The sequence below is a fragment of the Homalodisca vitripennis genome, chromosome 3, assembly GCF_021130785.1.
Source record: "Homalodisca vitripennis isolate AUS2020 chromosome 3, UT_GWSS_2.1, whole genome shotgun sequence".
NCBI lineage: Eukaryota > Metazoa > Arthropoda > Insecta > Hemiptera > Cicadellidae > Homalodisca > Homalodisca vitripennis.
Window position 1 is genome coordinate 41,356,880 of NC_060209.1, and position 20,962 is coordinate 41,377,841.

Consider the following 20,962-nt stretch of genomic DNA (forward strand, 5'->3'; position numbering starts at 1 on the left):
ATATATATATATATACATGTACACACACACACACACACACACACACACACACACACACACACACACACACACACACACACACACACACACACACACACACACACACACACATATATATATATAGAAAATTGCTTCAGCCTAAAATGAATTTACCATTTTAGAGCCAAATTCCAATCAAAATACTAATCTGATAAATTTAAGAAATGTTGAAATTGCACATCAATTAATTTTAAAATCAAGGCAACCAGATTAGTTGAACCTACGACGATTCTCTTTTCCTTCTTATACAAACATTTTAGTTCTATGTAAACATTTACAAACGTTCTACATACAGCTGATTGGAATCTTGTAGGTTATGGTATTTATTGAAAAAAAATTTATTTTGGTTATGTTTTTAATTCTTGGTTTGGGTTCTGTTTGTATGTTTCATTAAGGGTGCGCTCTACCACAGGCCAGGTCAGATAATACACCGGAAAACTCTACTGATAAGAAGTTCCGACTACTTTGGATTTCATTGACTGAGGTATTATTTCATTTTCCTTAGTATATTCCGATCGGAAGTGATTATTTTTGTTTTTTTACTCGATAATTATATATTTTATTAGTCGGCGTAGAATTATTACATAAAATTAATGTCCTAACACAATTATAAGTACCACTTTTACCTCAACCAATCAACCAGTGAAATCCAAAATCGTCAAAACTTGAATCTGTAGAGAGCGTTTCTTCGGTATTTACCGACCGGATGTGATTTTTTTCTCGATAATTATATAGGTAGTCGAGTACCAGTTTAATGATAACAATAAATCATCGTCCTAACTCAATCAAAAATACCACGCACTACCTCAATAACTGAAATCCGAAATAGTTGAAGTTCTAATCATTAGAGTTTTTAAGGTGCATTTTATTGCACTGTTATCTAGTCTGTCTCTCACAGGAAGCCCTCGAGGGTATCTTGGGTTAAACTATTCTGGCAATAAGCATTTGTAGTAAAAAGTAAAAAGTGGAATTTTAATTAAAATGTTAAAAATTTTAATTCCCTCATTTTTGTAATGGGTAATAGCTGCTTATGTAATGAGATTTGTTTAACAATCAAATGAAGCAATCATACATTAAGTCAAATAAAACCTATTATAGTTAGACTATAATATTGCACTAAACAAAATACCTCATAATGAGGTATGTCACTTATATTTTGAAAATATTGACATTATTCATAATTTTATTGTTCCCCAGGAGGTAGAGGTAGTTGTTAAACGTTACGAATTTATTGTTACGGAAAGAGTTCGCCAACACTATTTCGGTGATATGAAGATGTATATGAGAGCTTCCACACGACACGATCATTCATAGCATGGGCGCGCAACGGTGGCGCGTAAGTAGTGTTTCGTCCATGGCCGTTGGAAAGACCCGGCGCCGCGCGGGGTAGATATTATAAATCAACAAATTGAAGGAACACCAACACTGAAAGTCCACACGTTATAACCTAGCGAAAGCGGGTGAGGGGAAATATCCAGCAGGTTAGTAGTGGGAGAGTTGCCTACAGTTTCCGGCTGTAGCCGCCACGCGCGCCACCTGACAGAGCGTTGAATAGCGCTTGCAGACCTTTCATGTCTGCCTTATTGTACCTTAACATCAGAACTTTTTAATACACCGTTTTGCAGTTTTACTCTTACTATACTCCAATCTACGAATGTCTGTATTTTATTCTTTAATAAAAATTCGCGTTTTTATTTTATGAAACGTTGAAAATACCCTTTTTTTTAAAACTTTCACCTGATGTGCAGCTTAAGTTGAATCGAAATTGAAACTAATGCACGTATACAAATATTTAGTTACTTAAATAACATCAATATGTTTGTAATAGCTCAAAAAATGAGCCTACAATGAGGCAGATTCAAAACCCTTGCATCAGCGTTCACCAGAGTGGTAGAGCGCAGCCTTTAATTCAATGCGTTTCTGATGAAGGGTTCTGAGAACTCGAAAATTAAAACATGAGCACTGGATATTCTGTTTTTGTTTAAACTTTAAAGTACTTGGAAAGTACTTTATATATATATATATATATATATATATATATATATATATATAATATATATATATATATATATATATATATAGGGTTTTTCACTTTGGCCGGGTAGATGTTGAGATGAAATAAAACACGCTATGTATGAATTAAACGAAAATTTATTTTTCATTTGAAAGGCCCATCATGTATGCCATTATGTGTGGAAATATAACATCGTTCAAATGTCCACCGCGGTTTATCACAATATTACGGATTCGAGTGGTCCAATTTTCAATCAATATCTGCCGCATAAACCCGGTTGAATTTGAGCGATGGCCTGGGTTATGTTGATCTTAAGCTCATCGGTTGATTGAGGCCTATTGGGCATAGACCTGCGACTTCAGAAACCGCCATAAAAAAAAGTCTTGGGGTGTCAAATCGCACGATCTCGGTGGCCTATTCACTTCACCTCTGCGAGAGATAACCATACCCTCAAATCGTTCATGCAAAATGTTCATGGTTTCGTTCGCTGTGTGGCACGTAGAGCCATCCTGCTGAAATCACATGTCGTTTTCAATCCACACGTTCAATTTGGGCCAACAGAAATCCGTTATCATCGTTCTGTAGCGTTCGCCGACAGTGATGGCCTCACCAACGTTGTTTAAAAAAAAATACGGACCAATCACACCGCCAGCCCAAAATCCGCGCCAAACAGTAACTTTTTGTGGATGCACCGCTACCTGGTGAAACCTCGCATATGGGTTTGCGTTGTCCCATATACGGCAATGATGCTTGTTAACATAGCCTTTCATCCAGAAATGTGTTTCGTCGCTGAAGATAATGTTTCGGCCGAAATTAGGGTCCTCTTCCAAACGCTCCAAAGCCCACTCGGCGAACAAACGGCGTTGTCTATGGTCATAAACTTTAAGCTCCTGGGTCAGTTTGATTTTGTACAGATGCAGGCCTAAATCCAGACGCAAAATTCGCCAAGTTTAAGTTTGTGAGAGGCCTAGTTCTTGTGCACGGCGAGGAATTGACTGCCTCGGGTTCCTCTGCACACTTTCACGGACAGTGGCGACGTGTTAATAGATCTGCTGTTCCTTTGACGTCTGGGTGTAGGCTGGTTGTTTACCGAACCGGTCTTCTCGAATTTAGCTACCAAATGTTGAAGAGTTGAAATTAAAGGGCCTCCGCGTCTGCCGAAATATGGTCGCAACGCACGTAATGTTTTAACTGATGAACACTCATTTTGATAATAAAGTTTAATAATCTGAACGTGCTGCTCAATCGTGTAACTTGTCACGATGAAATAAATTGTAATGAAATGGCAGAACTTTTTTCCTTCTCTTTTTTTAAGCCTCTGCTTTAAGCTATGCTGGCTTCGATGTACACTGATATTTATTATTATTTTTTTTATTACTTTTCTTTTATTTTATTACGCTGGAATTTATTTTGCAAAGTACTCTATCAATCGTGTCTATGCCTGATTGGACCTCCCCGGGATTTGAACCCGTGATCTCTCAGTCAGAGAGCCGAGACTATATCCATTAGTCTACGGATGAGGACATGGCAGAACTAATTGAACAACAATACACTAGTGAACAGCTGACACCAAAACAACATGGCCGCCACAGGCTGCCAACATCTACCCATCCAAAATGAAAAACCATATATAAAGGCCTATATACAAGCAAATCAGATATATAATACACTAAGAACCACAAAAGTGCATTAACTCCTCAATTAGAAGATTCATATGTTTCCCAGTGATTCATAAGTTAATGCCCAAATAATTTAATCTGCAAACAAAAATAATAGGTCTGTTTAACTCTCTGTAATGTTCTTTTTGGATATATCGACTGACCTGTGAGCCGTGGCACCTTGCCAGACTTGAGGTTGGCGGCAAGCGTGGCGGCCGTGTGTGCCCCCAGGCTGAAGCCTACTATATGCGTGTTGTTGATGCTCACTTCACTGCGGGTCTGGTACACCAAGTCCAGCAGCTCGGCCGCACAATGTGCCACTGCATCCACGTTGTGCGCTGCCTCCCAGTAGCACGGCTCCTTGGCCAGAGGACTCCAGTCTACTGTCACGATGTTGTACTCTCCATGCTTGAAATATGCTGTAACATGCAATATTGTATTGTCATCCCTGAACATTTTAGAGGTTGTGAGACACTGTATATAACCCCTGAAGTGTAGAAGTTGTGAGACATTGCAGATACTGGCCATACTAATTTTCTAGTACTATAGATAAACCGCTCGCAAAGAAACCTGCGCAGGTGTAAATATCTGAGCAGCCACGCGCAGGAGGGGCCCCCTCCAATGGTGGGGAGTGGGACAAGCATTTCCTCGTCTCTGTTTTATCAGCTGTGTGGGTCGTCTCGCTTGTGCCATTTTGTTTAAACTGCAGCTACTTACCTATTTTATTAGTATACCTAGGTATTGTATTTTTGTGTGTAGGCCTATACAAGCCTAAAATATTAATTGGACAGACTAATGTAGCCATAGACGTATCCAGGGAGCTTGCGTTTTGGTGTGAGGTTAGCCGCTAAGTGGCATTGATCGGGTCCAGCGAGGACAGAATAAAAAATTCTGTCCTCGCTGGTCAGGTCAGGGGATAGAGTACGCGGGCGAGTGCCGGGCAGTGGTGGGGATACTGGGAGAGGGCGGCATCACAGCGGCAGAGGGGTACTTACCCCACCCTGCGTGAATAAAATCGCCCAGTGTCTTTTGTAAGCGGATTACCTAGGATACTATGTAATACTAGTAAATTAGGTTACAAATCCATTATTAAAATGTATCTATAACAATCGATAGATCTAAGAATATAGGAAAAGTGAAAGGAACAAAATTGAGATAGTAGCAAGGTATGTTATTTTCATCTTACATTATACATATACCATGAGCCTTTGTAACCAGCAACTCTCTTTAAAATACCATGCTATTTCTAATCATAGGAGAAGATTAAACTGCTTATTGCAGGCAAAAACTAGCTATTAACTTTTAACTGTATTGCTCAATCAGCATAAATTCATTGGGTATATATGTATATATAAACGTGTTTATAAAAAAAATCATTTCTAATGTTCATGTACAGTAATACTCTAAGAAATGAGTTGCATTTTCAATTGTAATTTTATGTAGGCTATCGTGCATAAAATCTGAGAAGATTATTACACCTCACCTGGTCTCAACTCCATGTTGGGTGAGTAGTCTTTATTGCCCGTGTAGCCATGGATGATTACTTTTAGTGGAACGCCTTGTATGAAATTTGCCTTCTTGATAGTGTCTAAATTCAGAGGATCCAATTGATGAGGGGAATTCTGAGTTTCTCTGAAACCAACAATGATTTCTTGTTAGAACATATTTTAAATAATTTTGACATATTTTACAAAAGATCTAAAATTTGAAGATATTGTTACCTTGTATATAAGAAGTAGGTGATGTTAGAATCAGGACAGATTCCTTCAGCGTTGGGACAGCCGTCTTGTCGGAAGAGGTAGTTAGTGAAAGGCTGCATGATTGTGCCTGTCCATCCTCCCACCGCCTGCGTGATCTGGCCAGCTGCAATCACATAAAATCTAGAGATTTTGAATGGCATTTGGATTAATTCGGCTATTTCAGTCATAACCTCTTTATTAATCAATGGGTGTTTAAAATATTTTGCATTAATCTCTGCACTTATTGTCAAATACAGTCAACTTCCTCATAAGAGTCAAAAGATTATGAGAGTGTTACACTGTCAACTACATTTGGTGAATGAGTGATGTTTGCTAATAGGTGTTGGAATTATTCGACTGGGAATTTAAGGTGGAGTCGGGACCGACGGGTGGTGATGTTGAATGGTTAATTAGGGTTTTTTATTGTCTTAATATGAATATTGTGTCTTCTTTGTCGTTTATTCTCTTCATCACTATTTCTATAAACATGTGTTTATCTTATGTCTGATTAAAGCTTGTTTAAAGCAATACATTTTTCATATGATTTTGGAAGATCATTGTTTACAACCCATACACTAGTTTTTCATCTTCGTCCTTTTTTTAAACATACAACACCATTTTAATTTACTATTACTGGTAAATGAATAAAACCTTTTGCAATATAAATTTTATTATTTTATTTATCAATGATTCCATCATCAGGCACTTCTCAAAATTGTTTTTCATTTGGTGTTACCCAAATACAAATGACCGCCACCTTAAAACGTTTCATTGTTCAAGGCTGACCAACGAACTCATCTAAACCATATAGAAACACTGCCTATGTACCAAGTTTTGTCTGAATTTATTAAGAACTACGGTAGTTATATTGTTCATAATATGACACCGTATTGCAGGATATAAAGTTCATTGTACCCTGGAATATTGTATACTAGTTACAACTTTGTACACCTGCTATTTGGAGACTATGCATGACATAAAAAACACGGAATAAACATTATTTTAACTTATAAAAACACTTAGGCTATTTTTTGTGTGATAGTAATATAACCGATAAATAACCAGACCTATTCCAACTTTGAATGGCTACCATCTTGAAAGCTTGATATATAAAAAAAAATTAAAGAGTAGGTAAATGTTCTTTATAATTACGTAAGATGTAAAAAGTGTATTGGTTTGAGCTTTGTTGGGAATTAATTGAGTTATAATTTTTGCTTTAATGTAAATGGTGACCATCTTAAAACTTTTAATTTTTGAAGATTGAATAACGAACTAATCCAAATTATTTCTAAGCACTTCTTCTGTACCAGTTAAATCCAGATATTTAAAAAATCGGTAGGTATCCTGTTCAGAAATTCGCGGTATATTGCCTAAGTCCACACAGACATATAATATAAATAAATAAATACATATTTATATAAATTTTCCGATTACAATGGTTTTGAACTCTTAAGAGTCATAATGGGAGAAAATAAAAAAATCCCTTGGAGATTCCGTTATGAGGGCAATAAATTGTATTAGACAGATTTCTATGAAATCTACCAAAAATGTTTCTGTTTCACAAATCTTTTAACTCGTTGACTGCTGCAGACGCACTTATGCGAGACAGCCTCCAGACACAAGTCAAGAACACGCGGTAAAGTCCAGTAGTGAATGTGTTAAGTTTAATAAATAAAATATAATTTTAATTTCAAATGTAGAATATCATTAGCTTAAGTCTATATATTTTCTGTTACAAATAATCAATACACATATAGAATTTGGTGGAACAATATTTTATTGTACGTAGGTGTATCATGGTGAAATCATAGATAAAAAAAACTAATAGCCTATAGTGAAGAGTTGTGAAGTTTATACGTAATATAATGTGATAATAATTTGTTTATTTGATAAGTAATTGTGTTTTATGCTATTTATTTGTTTCAACTGTTAATTTCTAATTGCTGGAGCAACAAAGGACAGTCATTACGGTGACAAATGGCACCTGAAGAGGAGACGAGTGACAGGAGGTCGGCGCGAGCTATCTTGAGATAACAGGACACAGGACACTACCGTACAGGTACACACACGCCCGGCCCTGCTCGCACCGCCACGGCCATTTGAATTGGTAACTAAACCATCTATCAAGTGATGACAGCTCCGACTTTTACTGCCTTTCAACTGACCGACAACCACTTAAGTAATTAGCAGTAAAAATCACAATGACAAATTATCATCGTCTTGAATGACACTTTCGAAAACTGCTTGTTCTGCCTGCCAGTGTGTTGCATGTTTTTTTAAGGATTCTCTATCTAATACGTTTAACATGAAGATTGTCATTAAATCTGTGTATATTATTATTAGTGTTTCGTCTTAAGGTTAGACTGAGCACGATAAACACACACACACAGCGTGGGCTTTGTTACACTCTATTTTGTTTTCAAAATCTTTGTTTTGTACTTTGTTTAAATTTGAAAAGAATATTTTCAAGAGGATTATTTATTGGTTTGACTGTCAAACAAGAAAAAGATCAGATGTATCACGTTCTTTAAGAAATAAATTTATTTCTTTTTTGTCTTGTTGTCATACATACTCTTATGTAATATTTTCGAGGGTTCCAACTCACCCTTCCATGCTACCGATTCCTCTCATGAACTAGTAAAAGTACAAAATAATAAAAATTTCGCAAGTAGTCCTAATTCCAGTGTATAAAACATAGTAAAATAAACCTTAAATAGGATATTCGTGTACAACACCCAATTGAACCCTTACGAGTAACTCACGTCCCCCATCTTCTTCCGTTAAACTTGACACAGTCTTTATAGAAAAAATGTAAACTGATAAACAAACTTTGCTATATAAACAACTCCAATTACGGAAATGAACAAATGGTGAAGGCGAGAGGAGGTTTCTTTTACCGAAATATTTGTCAGAAATCTTCTTACACCTGTTTTTGTTGTCTAGCGACATTGCAAGACTATATCGAATGACAAATCAGCCACGAAGGATGGCTTGGAACATGCCAAGGCCAAGTGAAGGAACATGTACCGTTGCCGAAGTGCCTGTCACACATTTATTTCAAATACTCGTAGCATCGAAATATTCCAGAAAATTTACGAAAGGAACACATCTTTTACAGGATTCCCTTGACCATAAAGAAAATCAGTACATCACTTAATTTTTTAGACTTATACAGTCGAAAATGTCAATGGACATGCAAATTCGAAAGTCTGTGTTGATTGAAATAGATGTCAGATCATAATAAAGATTATAAAAATTTACCATAGGTTGCATTATAAATTTAGTTTTTATGAGCACCAGAAGTGAAATGAAATAATTAATCTATGAATAAATATATCAAGTAAGTGCATCCTTATAGTAAAGCTTGAAAACGGCTATTTATAATTCTATAGACAATATTTTTCATATTAACATTTTAATTACATTTCCATTGCAGGTTTTTTCGTAATGGAACACTACATTTTGTATAATAAACGTTAATTTATAGAAACAAAGTGTAGTCCTACTGAGTTGTGCGATTTGTCGTAAAGACATTCTGAATGGAAGAAGGCTAGAAATAGACCACTTATTGTGAACAAGATAGTGAAATTCATATTAGTGCCAAAGCCACGGCTTGGGCAATAACACTATCAGCTTTCTCTAGGTCGTTTCGTTCTGTGAATACCCTTAGACACTATTGTAAATATTGATTACATGTGAGGAGGTAACACTCAAACTGTGTTTAGTTCACATTTGTTTGGAAAACGAGTTATTAATGATTTTTTTATTTCTCTACGTAATTTGCACCTAAACAAACACAATTTTTCAGTAAAAGAATGCTCTTTCCTATTGAAAAGAAATGTTAAAAACTAAGATTTCAATCAGTGTGTTTTTTCCAACTGCCAATTTTACGAGATCAAACTGTGCTTTTTCCACTCGGCCAATAAAGGTTTAGAGTTTTTTTTGGTGATGTGACTTCTTATGTGTTGTCATTTGATTCATAAACCTATTCTATAGTTTTTTGTGCTTAGTTAGCTGTTGTAAAGCATGTTTATCTGTATTATTTATTTTATTTATAGTTTATTATTTAAGTAAATAATATTATAGTGAGTGATCCAGATGGAGGTGATAGAGGGAGTATTGTTAGTAGAAGAAAGAGAAATAATATAGGAGGGAAGCGTCAGAAAGTCCAATCAGAAAAAGAAGAAGCCAGTCAGGTATGCTTAAGCTAATAAACTTCTTGTGTTTCATATGTTTCATACCTGTTTACATGATACTGTTAAGTTTTCTTGTTATAACTTTAGGCCTAGAGGCCTGAAAATATTTAATAGCAACTTTTATAAACTCTCTGACAACATAATACAAGATGTATTGTTATAGTAAGCACAAGTACTGCAAACATGCGTACATCTAGAGTAGCGGAAATCCTGGATCACAACATGGATAAAATATAAGCTACTCGTTACCAATCTTAAAATTCGGAAAAGTTCTGATTTCCAAACAGTTTCTCCCTATTTTTGTTTCTGGAATTGGACGTACTAGGTAAAAACACAATTAAGAAAGTAAGCTTTAACTTAGTGAGACAAGAAAGGGTGATAGAAAAAGTAATCATAGTGTTAAAACAATAAAAAGTAATGGAGTTTATTAGATCTCTAAAGGAATCTCTTCGGAATATCTACAATGATCGGGCTACAAAAGTAAATGATGCAATATTTAGAAGAGTATTCACTACAGCGTTTAATTGTGGGTTTACGTCACCTGCGTTAGCTACATGTATCTTGCTTAAAGAGAATATTGAAAATGCACTTCCCGGGTCTGGGAAAAACAAAAGTACGTGGTTGAGAAAAGAGTTCACAGTCAAAGAACAAAGCATTGTATGAACAAATAAAAAGGAAGTACTTTACTGTTTTACTGTTTGTTTTGATCTACATCAAATTGAACCCTTGCTGAAGACACCGATTCAGGAAGCATTCTATGCTAGAAAGTTTAATTTACACAATTTCTGTATTACTGATTTTGAAGACTACAAGCCAGAAATTTTTCACATGTTTCGAGGAATAAGCAGGTAAAAGTATGCAGGCTACAAACACCGTCTGCCATTGCTTAACCAGTATTTGCCCGACAGATTTCAGATGTTTTGATTCCAAAGGAAACAGTGTCTTACGACTATTTTGTGATGGGTGCACTTCACAAAATAAAAAAATATTGTGCTGATAAACCTTATCCACTTTTTTGAACCTACAACATCCATCAAGAAAGTCAATTTGTATTTTCTAGTAAGAGGCCACAGCTTTCTTCCATCCGATAGAGTTTTTTGTAGTGTAGAAAAGATTCTCAGAAAAAAACAACTATCCTGTCTTTGGATGAGTATTTTTATTGTTACAAACAAAATATGAGATGTAAAATATTTACAAAAAGTCTGGAACTTTCTGAACACAAAAAATCTTAACTCATTCTATGAAGATATTGTTGGTATTAGGAAAGTAAAAAGAATTACACATAATGAAGCTATGGTGGCAGGGGTTGATTTAATGTGAAAGTTAAGTTTAGCTCCAGAGTTCACATTTTTCTTGGTGCATCCTCGGGAATCTGACGCTGTCACAGACTTGTCTCGTGGAGTCTAAGTTAATTTCTTTGAAACCATGCTTTGTTCATTCAGTTCGGTAAAAACGTGTTTTGCCCAATTTTTTAAATGTTTTTTCATAATAATATTTCATAAGTTTTGCAAAATTATGTTTGAAATTGATCTAGATTGTTTAAAGTCTATAAATGTTATTAATACAGCTAAAATATTATACTGCTAGACATACTTTTGTGTGTTTCCTTTAGAAACTGTCTTATGGGGTGAAGCACGATTTAAATGTAACCTCCTTATCTATACTTAAATTATTTACGTTATTAGTTGTTATTCAGGTACAATTTTTGTCTAGGAATAAATTTACGTACTGTAGTGCACTTGACGGAAATAAAATCGGTACGGAGCAAAAATTTAATTTCGATTCGGTATTTGCGTTTGGAATTTGAAATTGAAGCCTACACGAAGAAGGATTCAGTTAATATGTGGGCACGAGTGGCTGATCTTAATTTATTCAACAAAACTAATTTCTTTTAATTCTTTTTTTCTTAATTTGTTTTACAGTTTTTAATTACAACTATCAAAATCGAATAACGTTAGCCAAATCAGAACGGTTGGCCATCGGTAGAAACTAACTGACAACCCTCAATAAATTTATCAGTCTGCCACGCTAACCCTTAGGTTATCAGTCCGACACGTTAACCCTTAGGTTATCAGTCCGATACGCTAACCCTTAGGTTATCAGTCCGACACGTTAACCCTTAGGTTATCAGTCTGCCACGCTAACACTTAGGTTATCAGACCGGCACGCTAACCCTTAGGTTATCAGACCGGCACGCTAACCCTTAGGTTTTCAGTCCAAACGCTAACCCTTAGTTCCTTAGTCCGACACACCTACCTTTAGGTTATCAGTCTGACACCTAGCGCAAATTAGTTGTAAAGACACGCGCAAATAATTATTAGACTCTTACAACTATAAATCAGTTTTAAGGACAACACTAGTAATTACTTAAAATGCATATACCTTAGTCATACGTATTTAGGCATTATTTGTAATAGTAATTAATTGATGGAAATTAAAAATTATTAAGAATAAAACTAATATTGTGTTTTCATATTTTGCTAATTAAGCTAGACTATTTGAGGGAGAGATTTCATGCCATACTTAATCAATTAAAGCATATAAAATAAATATATAGTTAGCTTATGAAAAAAAAAAAAAAAAAATAAAAACAACACGAGTAGCATCTCATGTTACACAAGAAACAATAGCTTTTAACCAATATATAATACGTACATTCTCCAAAACAGCTAAGCTACGTCTTAAATGAGAATAAAAAGTTATTTATTATCAGCATAAAATATGCTAATTGTTTACAATTAGGTTTTAACCTCAATTTTAGTCTTTAAACCAATAAGACGACCTTGAATTAACTGATAAGGATCGTCAGAACCATATTATGAGTGAGACTTTAGCTATTTTCCAACAAGTAAACAAAATAGTTGTTATAGCTTACTAGTGAATTGAATTAAACTAATTAAAATAGGTTTACAGTGAGCTATATTTATTTTTCTGAAGAGTTTTTAATTGCGTTTCAAATGCTAATTAGGCGATATCGTGCCTTTGCTAAGTAACGTGTATATCAGTTCAAAATTGATATAATTTTCCGAGCTGAAAAAATAATCGTAAAAAGGAAAGACTCGTTATTATGAAGTCACTGACTCACCTATCCTGGCAACCAACATTAGCACTTTGAGCAGTTGCATGTCGCACTCAGAAGTGGACTGTAGACTGCCGCTATCGAGGCAAACCTGACAGTTATCAGCCTATTTGTCAACACCTGACAGCTACTGAATTAAGGAATCCCTTGCCAAAAACCGACCGCTTATCGTAGCCATGTGTCATTTCTGACAGGTTCATCATCGAGGGTGTAACGGTGTTGTGGCCCAGTGAATAAACAAGAATCAGCAATCAGCGGTGACATGTTGGTATAATCAGCAATCGGTATAATTAAAGAAAGGAGTGGGAGGAAATGGTTGTAAGTTCAAGCCATTCGTAAAAACGATATGACTGGCCTCAATCCTGTGGTCTGAGAGAAGTGTATACACATTCATTGGATTTGAAGAAAATGATTTAACAAGTAAAGAAAAGTACAGAATGTCTTATTTTACCAAACAAGGTTAGAATTAAGAAATAAAAAAAAATTATTTGTTTGCTTTATTAAAATTATGCGTGTGTTTCTCATGTTACTACATTTCAAATTCTACATTTTTTAAAGCCAGGATTTCTATAAAACGCTACGTTTGTCTATCTATTCATCTGATTTTTTGTCTAAAACTCCATTTATATTATAAAACTAGACAGTTATGTTGAAATTTAGCGTGATGTCTTTAAACAAAGGCTATTTAGGCCGTTGGCAAAATAACTATATTTTAAAAGAGGGAAAAATGTAAAAGGTGAACAGTTTTAATTTATATGTAGTGAGTAAATACTGACTAAACAAATCAGAAGTTCCGATGGGGAAACACTATGAAAATGGCTTTCTTTTCTGAAATTTTTTCTTAGTTCACCAAGTATTTAATAACAGTAAATCAGAGCGGAATGTAAGAAGTACGCCAATATTTATATTGTAATTATAAAATAATTATAAGGTAAGAGTATGCCATAGGCTACCACGTGTCACGTAACATGCTTTGAATAAGTTACAGCAAAATTTCAAGTTGATAACTTATTTCATTCTAGATATATCCTGTGGACAAACAGAAGAGAAATTTCGCCAGCTTCCCGAATATTAAACTTCAATATACATAGATCAATCCATTTCCGAGATATCCAGCGGAAAAAAGAAAACACAGACAGGCAAAAGAGGATCCTTTCCAGTCTCCTGGTGGCGGAAAAAATATACACAATTTCAAATCTAAATCTTAATTCATTTTCGAGATATCCCACTGAGATAGGCTTTGCTAACGCTCATCCAAATATCCTGGAGGGACACGCGGCATCGTAAAACTCGATCTTGTCCATGTAGAAATGTAGTTTCATGTAAAATTTACTATGCAGTCCAGAGCTGAATTCGTTATCTCTAGACAGATGCCTCCTGAGTTTCAGGCTTCACTATAACATTCAGCCAAATCGCTTGAACTGAATGAACCATCATCAACTCGATCCTTTTTTACGAGTATAATAGAAATGAAGTTTAACACAATATTTAAAGTCTTCGTTCTTAATTCGTTTTCGAAATATCCTGTATAAAGTTAGGCTTTGCTAAAGCCTAGCCGAATTCCATGAAGAGGTATGCACCACATAATAGAATTTGACGTAGACAAATATACGAATGAAGCTTCATAAATTTCTAAGTTTGTAGGTAATTTAGTTCTATAAAGGAAACAGGATTTTTCCGGACATTTGCCATCGTTCAGTGAAACAAGAAATCAGTAACACTAAGTTTCGAGATCTGCAATCTGATCTCTTCTTCAGGTTTCCTTCACAATCCTTCCATCGTCAAAAATAACCTTCAAACAAAGAATTATTTCTATAGATACTCGTATCATATAGACAAACAGACATATAAAAAACAAAAGTGAAATTTTATCAGCTCTTTTAAGTGATAGGCTTTGTTAATGCGGACCCACACCATACTGTCAATATCTCTCTTATACCTGATCTCGATGTAAAGTTGAGGTAGAGCATCCTCTTCACTTGAATAGTGTAAAATTGACTGATATTCTAATATTACTAATGGAAACTCGACATAATTACGTTAAATCCTACTTTTAAAGCCTCCCAAATATTTCTCAAGCACATACTGAATTCAACTTCTTGTGTTTAGTTGTTCATTATTTTTGTTCTTTATATGCTTGAGTATGAATTAATACAAGAATGATTTTAGATTGATTAAATATTTTGATGTTGAAATAAATGGAGTTACAACATTTTAAGTAATGTACTTTCAAAGATAGAAAGATATTTATAAAATTAACTCAAGAAATTGTATATATTTAAAGTAAATAATTTGGGCTTTTTTGGAAACAGGCTCACAAAAACAGCGAACATAAGGATATGATTTTTTCCACAGTATGTATAAGGTTGGAGGGAATTAAAACATGCTTTATTTAGAATAAGACGAGTTTAAAATATATACATCATAATATATTATGTCCTACGGCTCGTGCAGGATTTGAAAAAAAAGATTATAATACCGTAATTAAAAAAAATATTTCAAATTGTTTTCTATATAAAGTCCTTTTAGTTATATGCAGTAAAATGTCTACATATTTTGTTAAGCTATTTAATAAAATATAAATTAAAATTACAGGATTTCATGCATGGCATATAAATAGTATTACATATTGAGAATAGATCAATCCGTAGATTAAACTATATAACTTTACTATATAGTTATATATCTTTATTATATTAAAAAAGATAATCCAAATGGAAATCCAACCCATCTTTATGTGTAGAATATCATACAAAAATACACTTCCAAATATAACTTTAAACAGGTGTGCTTCACATAGCTGGAACCCATGTTACCAGATGAGCAATATAAAACATGCCAGACAGTGTAAATAGACTAATAATAAATAGACTATATTATATAAGGGGTAACAAAACTCTCCACACAAACTTTAGGTTATTGTTCCATGAAACAAGATAAGCTAAAAACTAAATAGAACCAATGAACCAAGATACCTAGATCTCTTTTCATTTACCATTTGTCTGTCTGTATGTGTTTCTAGTTTTTTATTTCTGGAAACAGTAACAATGAACACTCAAATGTGGTACAGTTACTTTTCTTCTAGCCTCAAATCAAGAGACAATTAATATTATATTAACACATCACGCTTTAAGATGGCAGACGGTTGAAGTTTTTAAATCGTAATACCGCAAATACTAATAACGTTATAAAATATTTTAAAGAATCATAAAAGTTAGGGAAATCTAGAAAATATTTTGACACCCAAAAAATAAAAATCGATCCGTAAATAATGTAGTTATTAATAGGTTTTAATGGTTGTTATGAACGGTTAATGATGCGTAAACATGTAAACAACGAAAATTCTGTCTTGTATTACAGCAGTTTTTGACTTAAGTTCTTGATGAGGCTTGGTCGCAAGAACATGCCGAATCTTATAATAATATTTTTTTAATCGCGAAGACAATGGTAACATTGTACGGAAATCATCAGAAAAACCATAAAAATAACTTTTTACGGTAGCGGTATATAACATTATTCATACACTCTTCCATCTAGATCCCTTTCAAACGTACACATTCTACATTGACTCATTGGCATTCATTAGAATTGCCCCTGGTCGGTCTGCCAATTCTGCGGACTCCCATTGATATGCCAAAAACTCGTCTATGCTGTAGAATGCTTTTGAAATCGAAGCAGTTTTCAGACTAGTTTTGAATGTTTTAAGCATTGGAGCACTTTTGACTGAATTTGGCAAATTGTTTACAAATTGAACTCCTGTCTGTGATGGCAAGTGTTCATGAGTTACCGTTCCTGTGTCTTCCAGTTCTTGGAAGCTGATATTTATTTGCCTTCCCAAAATTGATCTATACTTCAGTCAAAATAGTTAGTGCATATCTGGTACTTAAGTTTGTTTGTTCGGGAATGGATGCATTGCCTGGATGTCTTATGGGCTCATCAACTGCAGTTACCATATGATTAACCATAGTATTTTCCATATGCTCATTAGCAAATTCAGGGTCACCTTCTATCTGGAGGTTCCTATTTCTGCCATATTGTTTCAATTCTTGTTTTGCTTTTAATTGAAGACATGGAATTCCTGACCTTTTTCTAACATTTTAATTTTGTTTACAACTTCTGTTAATTTCCCTCAAAGCTGTCAACCTAAGAAGACATGAAGTTTGTAAATCATTTATTTGCTTACAAAATAATAGGTTTTTTGATTGGTAGTAAACTGTTCTTTTTTATTGTAACCTCCATTTTTGCTAAAATGTCTTTATGCAGACCTTCAATTACTTCATAAAAATTACCTTCAGGAAAATTAATATCTGTGAAAAATTAATTATTAATATAAAAATTAATACTTTTTCAATTCTAGCATTTTAATGCTTCGCTTCTGTTAGTCCCATAATGCACCCATTTGTCTTCTACTACTTCTGCACATTCAAAATTATATTTAGGCATACAACTTGATCACTTTACAAAATCAATTTCTTGAGGAATAGGGACATTGCAGGCAGAACAATCAGACACCTTGACAACTGAAAGAGCACAAAGAAAACATGCATGTGTTTGTGTGTGTGTGTTCATAAAAAATAGTTTTTTACTAGCCTTGGTTACAGAATTGCCCTAAATGATTATTTTAAATGTCTTTAATTCCGCGTAGGGTGACAAAATATTTCAATTTGTCCTCTATTCAGGAAAAGTATCTAACAAGACAGTAATTCTATGAAATTAAAAGGATTGACCTAACCAAAAACTGGTTGCACCAACTTATGCTCCTCTCTCAGTTACAGTGTTATATCTAATCTGAAAAACAAGACCATGGGAATCTAGTCTAGCCTTGCTGAAAACAACATCTGCTACTACTAGACTTTATATTCAAAAATTTCCTGTCTGCTAACGTTGGTGAGCATATGCTAATCTTGTTATCTGATCTGAGCAGAGTCTGTGAAGAAGTGGACTGCACTAAATTCTTCCTAGTAAATTTTAAAATTGTGGTTTTGGTTGTTTTATTACTCTTCAATAGTATGTTTGTCTTAATTTTAAGGTGGCATCCACGGTCCAAATACAATAGCATTGTTGTAGTTTTGAACCACATTTGTTTATTATGCAAACTGGTACCTATACTTCTAGGTTCAGTGTTAATTTTATGTTATTCCTGCCGATCATAAATACACTGTCAGAACTTAAAAAAACCTGTAATCATATAGAAATTTATTTATTCACAAAATATAACAGTATTGTATTTAACCAATGAATAAAAATACCTTTTTTGGGAACGTTTCTCCGTTACAGCTGGTTTTGAGAACAACTCTAATCACTTAAATCTAATAGTATCGTTACTTATGACGCTACAAAATATTTCAATCTCTAACAAGTTCTTTTAACCTAAGCTTGGAAAGTTTTTAGGCACCCAGAGAAGCTATTATACACGATCGGCCCAAAGTAAGAGAACCCCTTCCTGCTAGTTTCAAGTTTTACATGCGGAGAGTGGAGCTGATGGTCATTATGGGTGCTATGTTCTGAGACCTCATCCCGATACTTCAGCTTTTCACATAAGTACTGTGGTTCCAGATGAATCAGTACTTCGTGAGCCACGCAACTAATCAGAATTCTGTAAATAATATCCACTGGGAACATTTAAACAACAACTTGTCTATAGGGTGACACATGATAATATCGTCACACTGAAAAAAAGCAGAAACTGTGTTTTGTAGACGTTGAATTCTTTGAACGTCATTTCTAGAAATGCTATTCCTATATTGAGGGTAACAATAATAAATTACTTCTAAGACCAATGACTGTACTAGATGCAGTTTTGTTGACTCTGGTAGTATATTTCTGAACCAGTATAAATCCCTCAGGCACCTTGGATATTAAGTAACATTGTAAGCGAAAAACAAATCTTTATCTAAGATGACTCAGAGTGTCGCAAACGCACAAACTCTCGTCACCAAGATTAACCTTAATACCATTCACAGTTAGGGTCTGCAACAGGTTGTGTGTGAGGTGCTAGATGAAGGAAGATAGTCCACTTGCCTATATTAAGTTTTACTCCATTAGGCGCTACCATATGCCATTATTTTAAAATAATGACGGTCCATTATTTTAAAATAGTGTAAAGTCATATTTTGTCTGAAATATGACATCCATTGCAAGCCTGGCTCATAAGACAAGTACAGCTGGCAATTATCCGCAAACAGATAAGGTGTGCAATGATGTACACATCTAGGGAAGTCCGATGTGTACAAATTGAACAAAACAGGTCCAAGGCATCTACCCTGAAGCACTCCAGGAGGTATTCAGATGTCTCAGTCCCCAGTTTTCTGACCTCGCATGGGTCCTCCAGATTTGATTTCATTCCTTCCATTTCCGTTTTAACCAAATCCATAATGATTTTGACAACGACATTTCATGATTAGTAGGATCACTAGCCTGAGAATAGTCAAGCATCACTAGCGAACTCAGTTTTTCTTTGTTTTTAGCTTCAAACAAATCTCCAAAAAGGTTTGCCAGGGTAGTGCGTCTGATGTAACCCTTTATAAAATATTCTCAGAAATAAAGCAACTATTGTTACTAATTCCAAATATCATTTATTCGGTTAAAAAAATTTACGAGGCATTAAGGTGCCTCTTAACATGTTCAAACAGGGAAGACGTTCAAGCGGGGTTATGGTGGCTTAGTTGAATCTTTAAGAATGATATAACTTGCATATGCATCGGAATATGTAGGCTATATACGAGTAACTAAGAGTATATAATATAGGATATATATATATATATATATATATATATATATATATTATATCATATTTATATGACGGCTGCTCAATAAGGCACCACATAACTGTGACATTGTTGATTTTTAGTGATCTGTTTGCCATTTCTTACTTGATTATGTGAAAAACTTTTTAATATCCCCAGTGGACTATTACAAAACTTTCACACACAGCTTGGCAGAAGTTAGTAGGCTATACTTACGTCTTCAATAATAATAATAATAATAATACATCAAATGATATGATAAGCATATCATGAGTCAATATGCCATCGACATTTTGAAGCTGCTACGATAAATAAACCTTGATGGATGCTCGGACTTAAAAATGGTAGGTAGCCCATGTACTTAAATATTGTCTCTGGATTGTGGACTGGCCGGATATAAAATCACCTGCAGTATTACTGCTGGGCTTGACCCTCAGGATAGAGAATGGTACGGGTTCATAGTTGCAATGATTAATTATTGAGATGTGTTAGGAATATATAACAGTTAATAATTTACATTAACTTCAAAGGTTTTTTCAAACATTGAGGTAAAATCAATGTGTTCAAAATTTACAATTTTGGAGCAATTCTACTATAAATCTGAGAGGATGAGATTAGAAACGGATCACGTTGTTTGCACTTATTATATTAATTGTTTTACATAGTCTTTAAAGAGTGGTTAGTTGTTAAAAATATATGAACACCAACACAAGGAGACACAAACACTAGGAGACACAAACACACCGTAACACAAACACTTAAAGAAAGTAAAATCAGGTTTCAGGGCAGGATTAAATAAATGCATCACTAGCTGCTTTATTTACGATTGAAAGCAATCACTTTTTTATTTTGAATTGTTTAAATTACACGTGCTAATGCACTGCAAGTTTAACTTTTAGGTTATATTCATATTCCCATAACCTTCACGAACCAGGGATGGGTCGGAATGGAACAGTTTGTAGATGTAACTATAGTACGCTGTAGTTTTGTGATTAACAGCTGGTGCAATATAGTTTTTTTTTTTTTTTTGTTACCGGAGAGACCGGGGGGGGGGAGTAAGTTAGGAAATTCATCCCCTTCAATGAATGCTGCATACGGTATACCCTCACGTGATTCTAAAATCAAATGACTTTAAGATAATAAAATGTATGCTATATTAATTAATCTAGAACTGTAATATAGCATTGCTATGATTATCAATGATGTGTTGCTGTTCTTTGGATTGATTTGATTGAAGGCAGCGGTATATATGTATTAATAAGTAACCACTTTTTGATCGCTGTCATGGATTTGCCCACTTGTGCCACTAGTAGACTCAATAGATTGTACTTTTCTAGCACGTATGTTATATTATAATTTTATTTGTTTTCCACCAGTACATCACAAAACTGTTATTACTGGACCCCGCTGACAAGTTCTAACTTAGCGGGGCCAAATACATGTATGATTGGTGAATAAATAAATTCTATTCTATTCTATTCTATTCTATAT

The 20,962-nt window shown here is 34.4% G+C and overlaps 1 protein-coding gene across 1 annotated transcript in view; it reads right to left on the minus strand.

The window, feature by feature from the left end:
* LOC124358160 overlaps positions 1-20,962 on the minus strand; it is an 85,923-nt gene that overhangs the window by 33,766 nt on the left and 31,195 nt on the right. The window contains exons 7-10 of the mRNA XM_046810454.1: positions 12,732-12,816; positions 5,433-5,574; positions 5,195-5,343; positions 3,876-4,130 (exon numbers count right to left, since the gene is read on the minus strand). Of these exons, the coding sequence (XP_046666410.1) occupies positions 3,876-4,130; positions 5,195-5,343; positions 5,433-5,574; positions 12,732-12,816 (631 nt within the window). The remainder of the gene's footprint in view (positions 1-3,875; positions 4,131-5,194; positions 5,344-5,432; positions 5,575-12,731; positions 12,817-20,962) is intronic.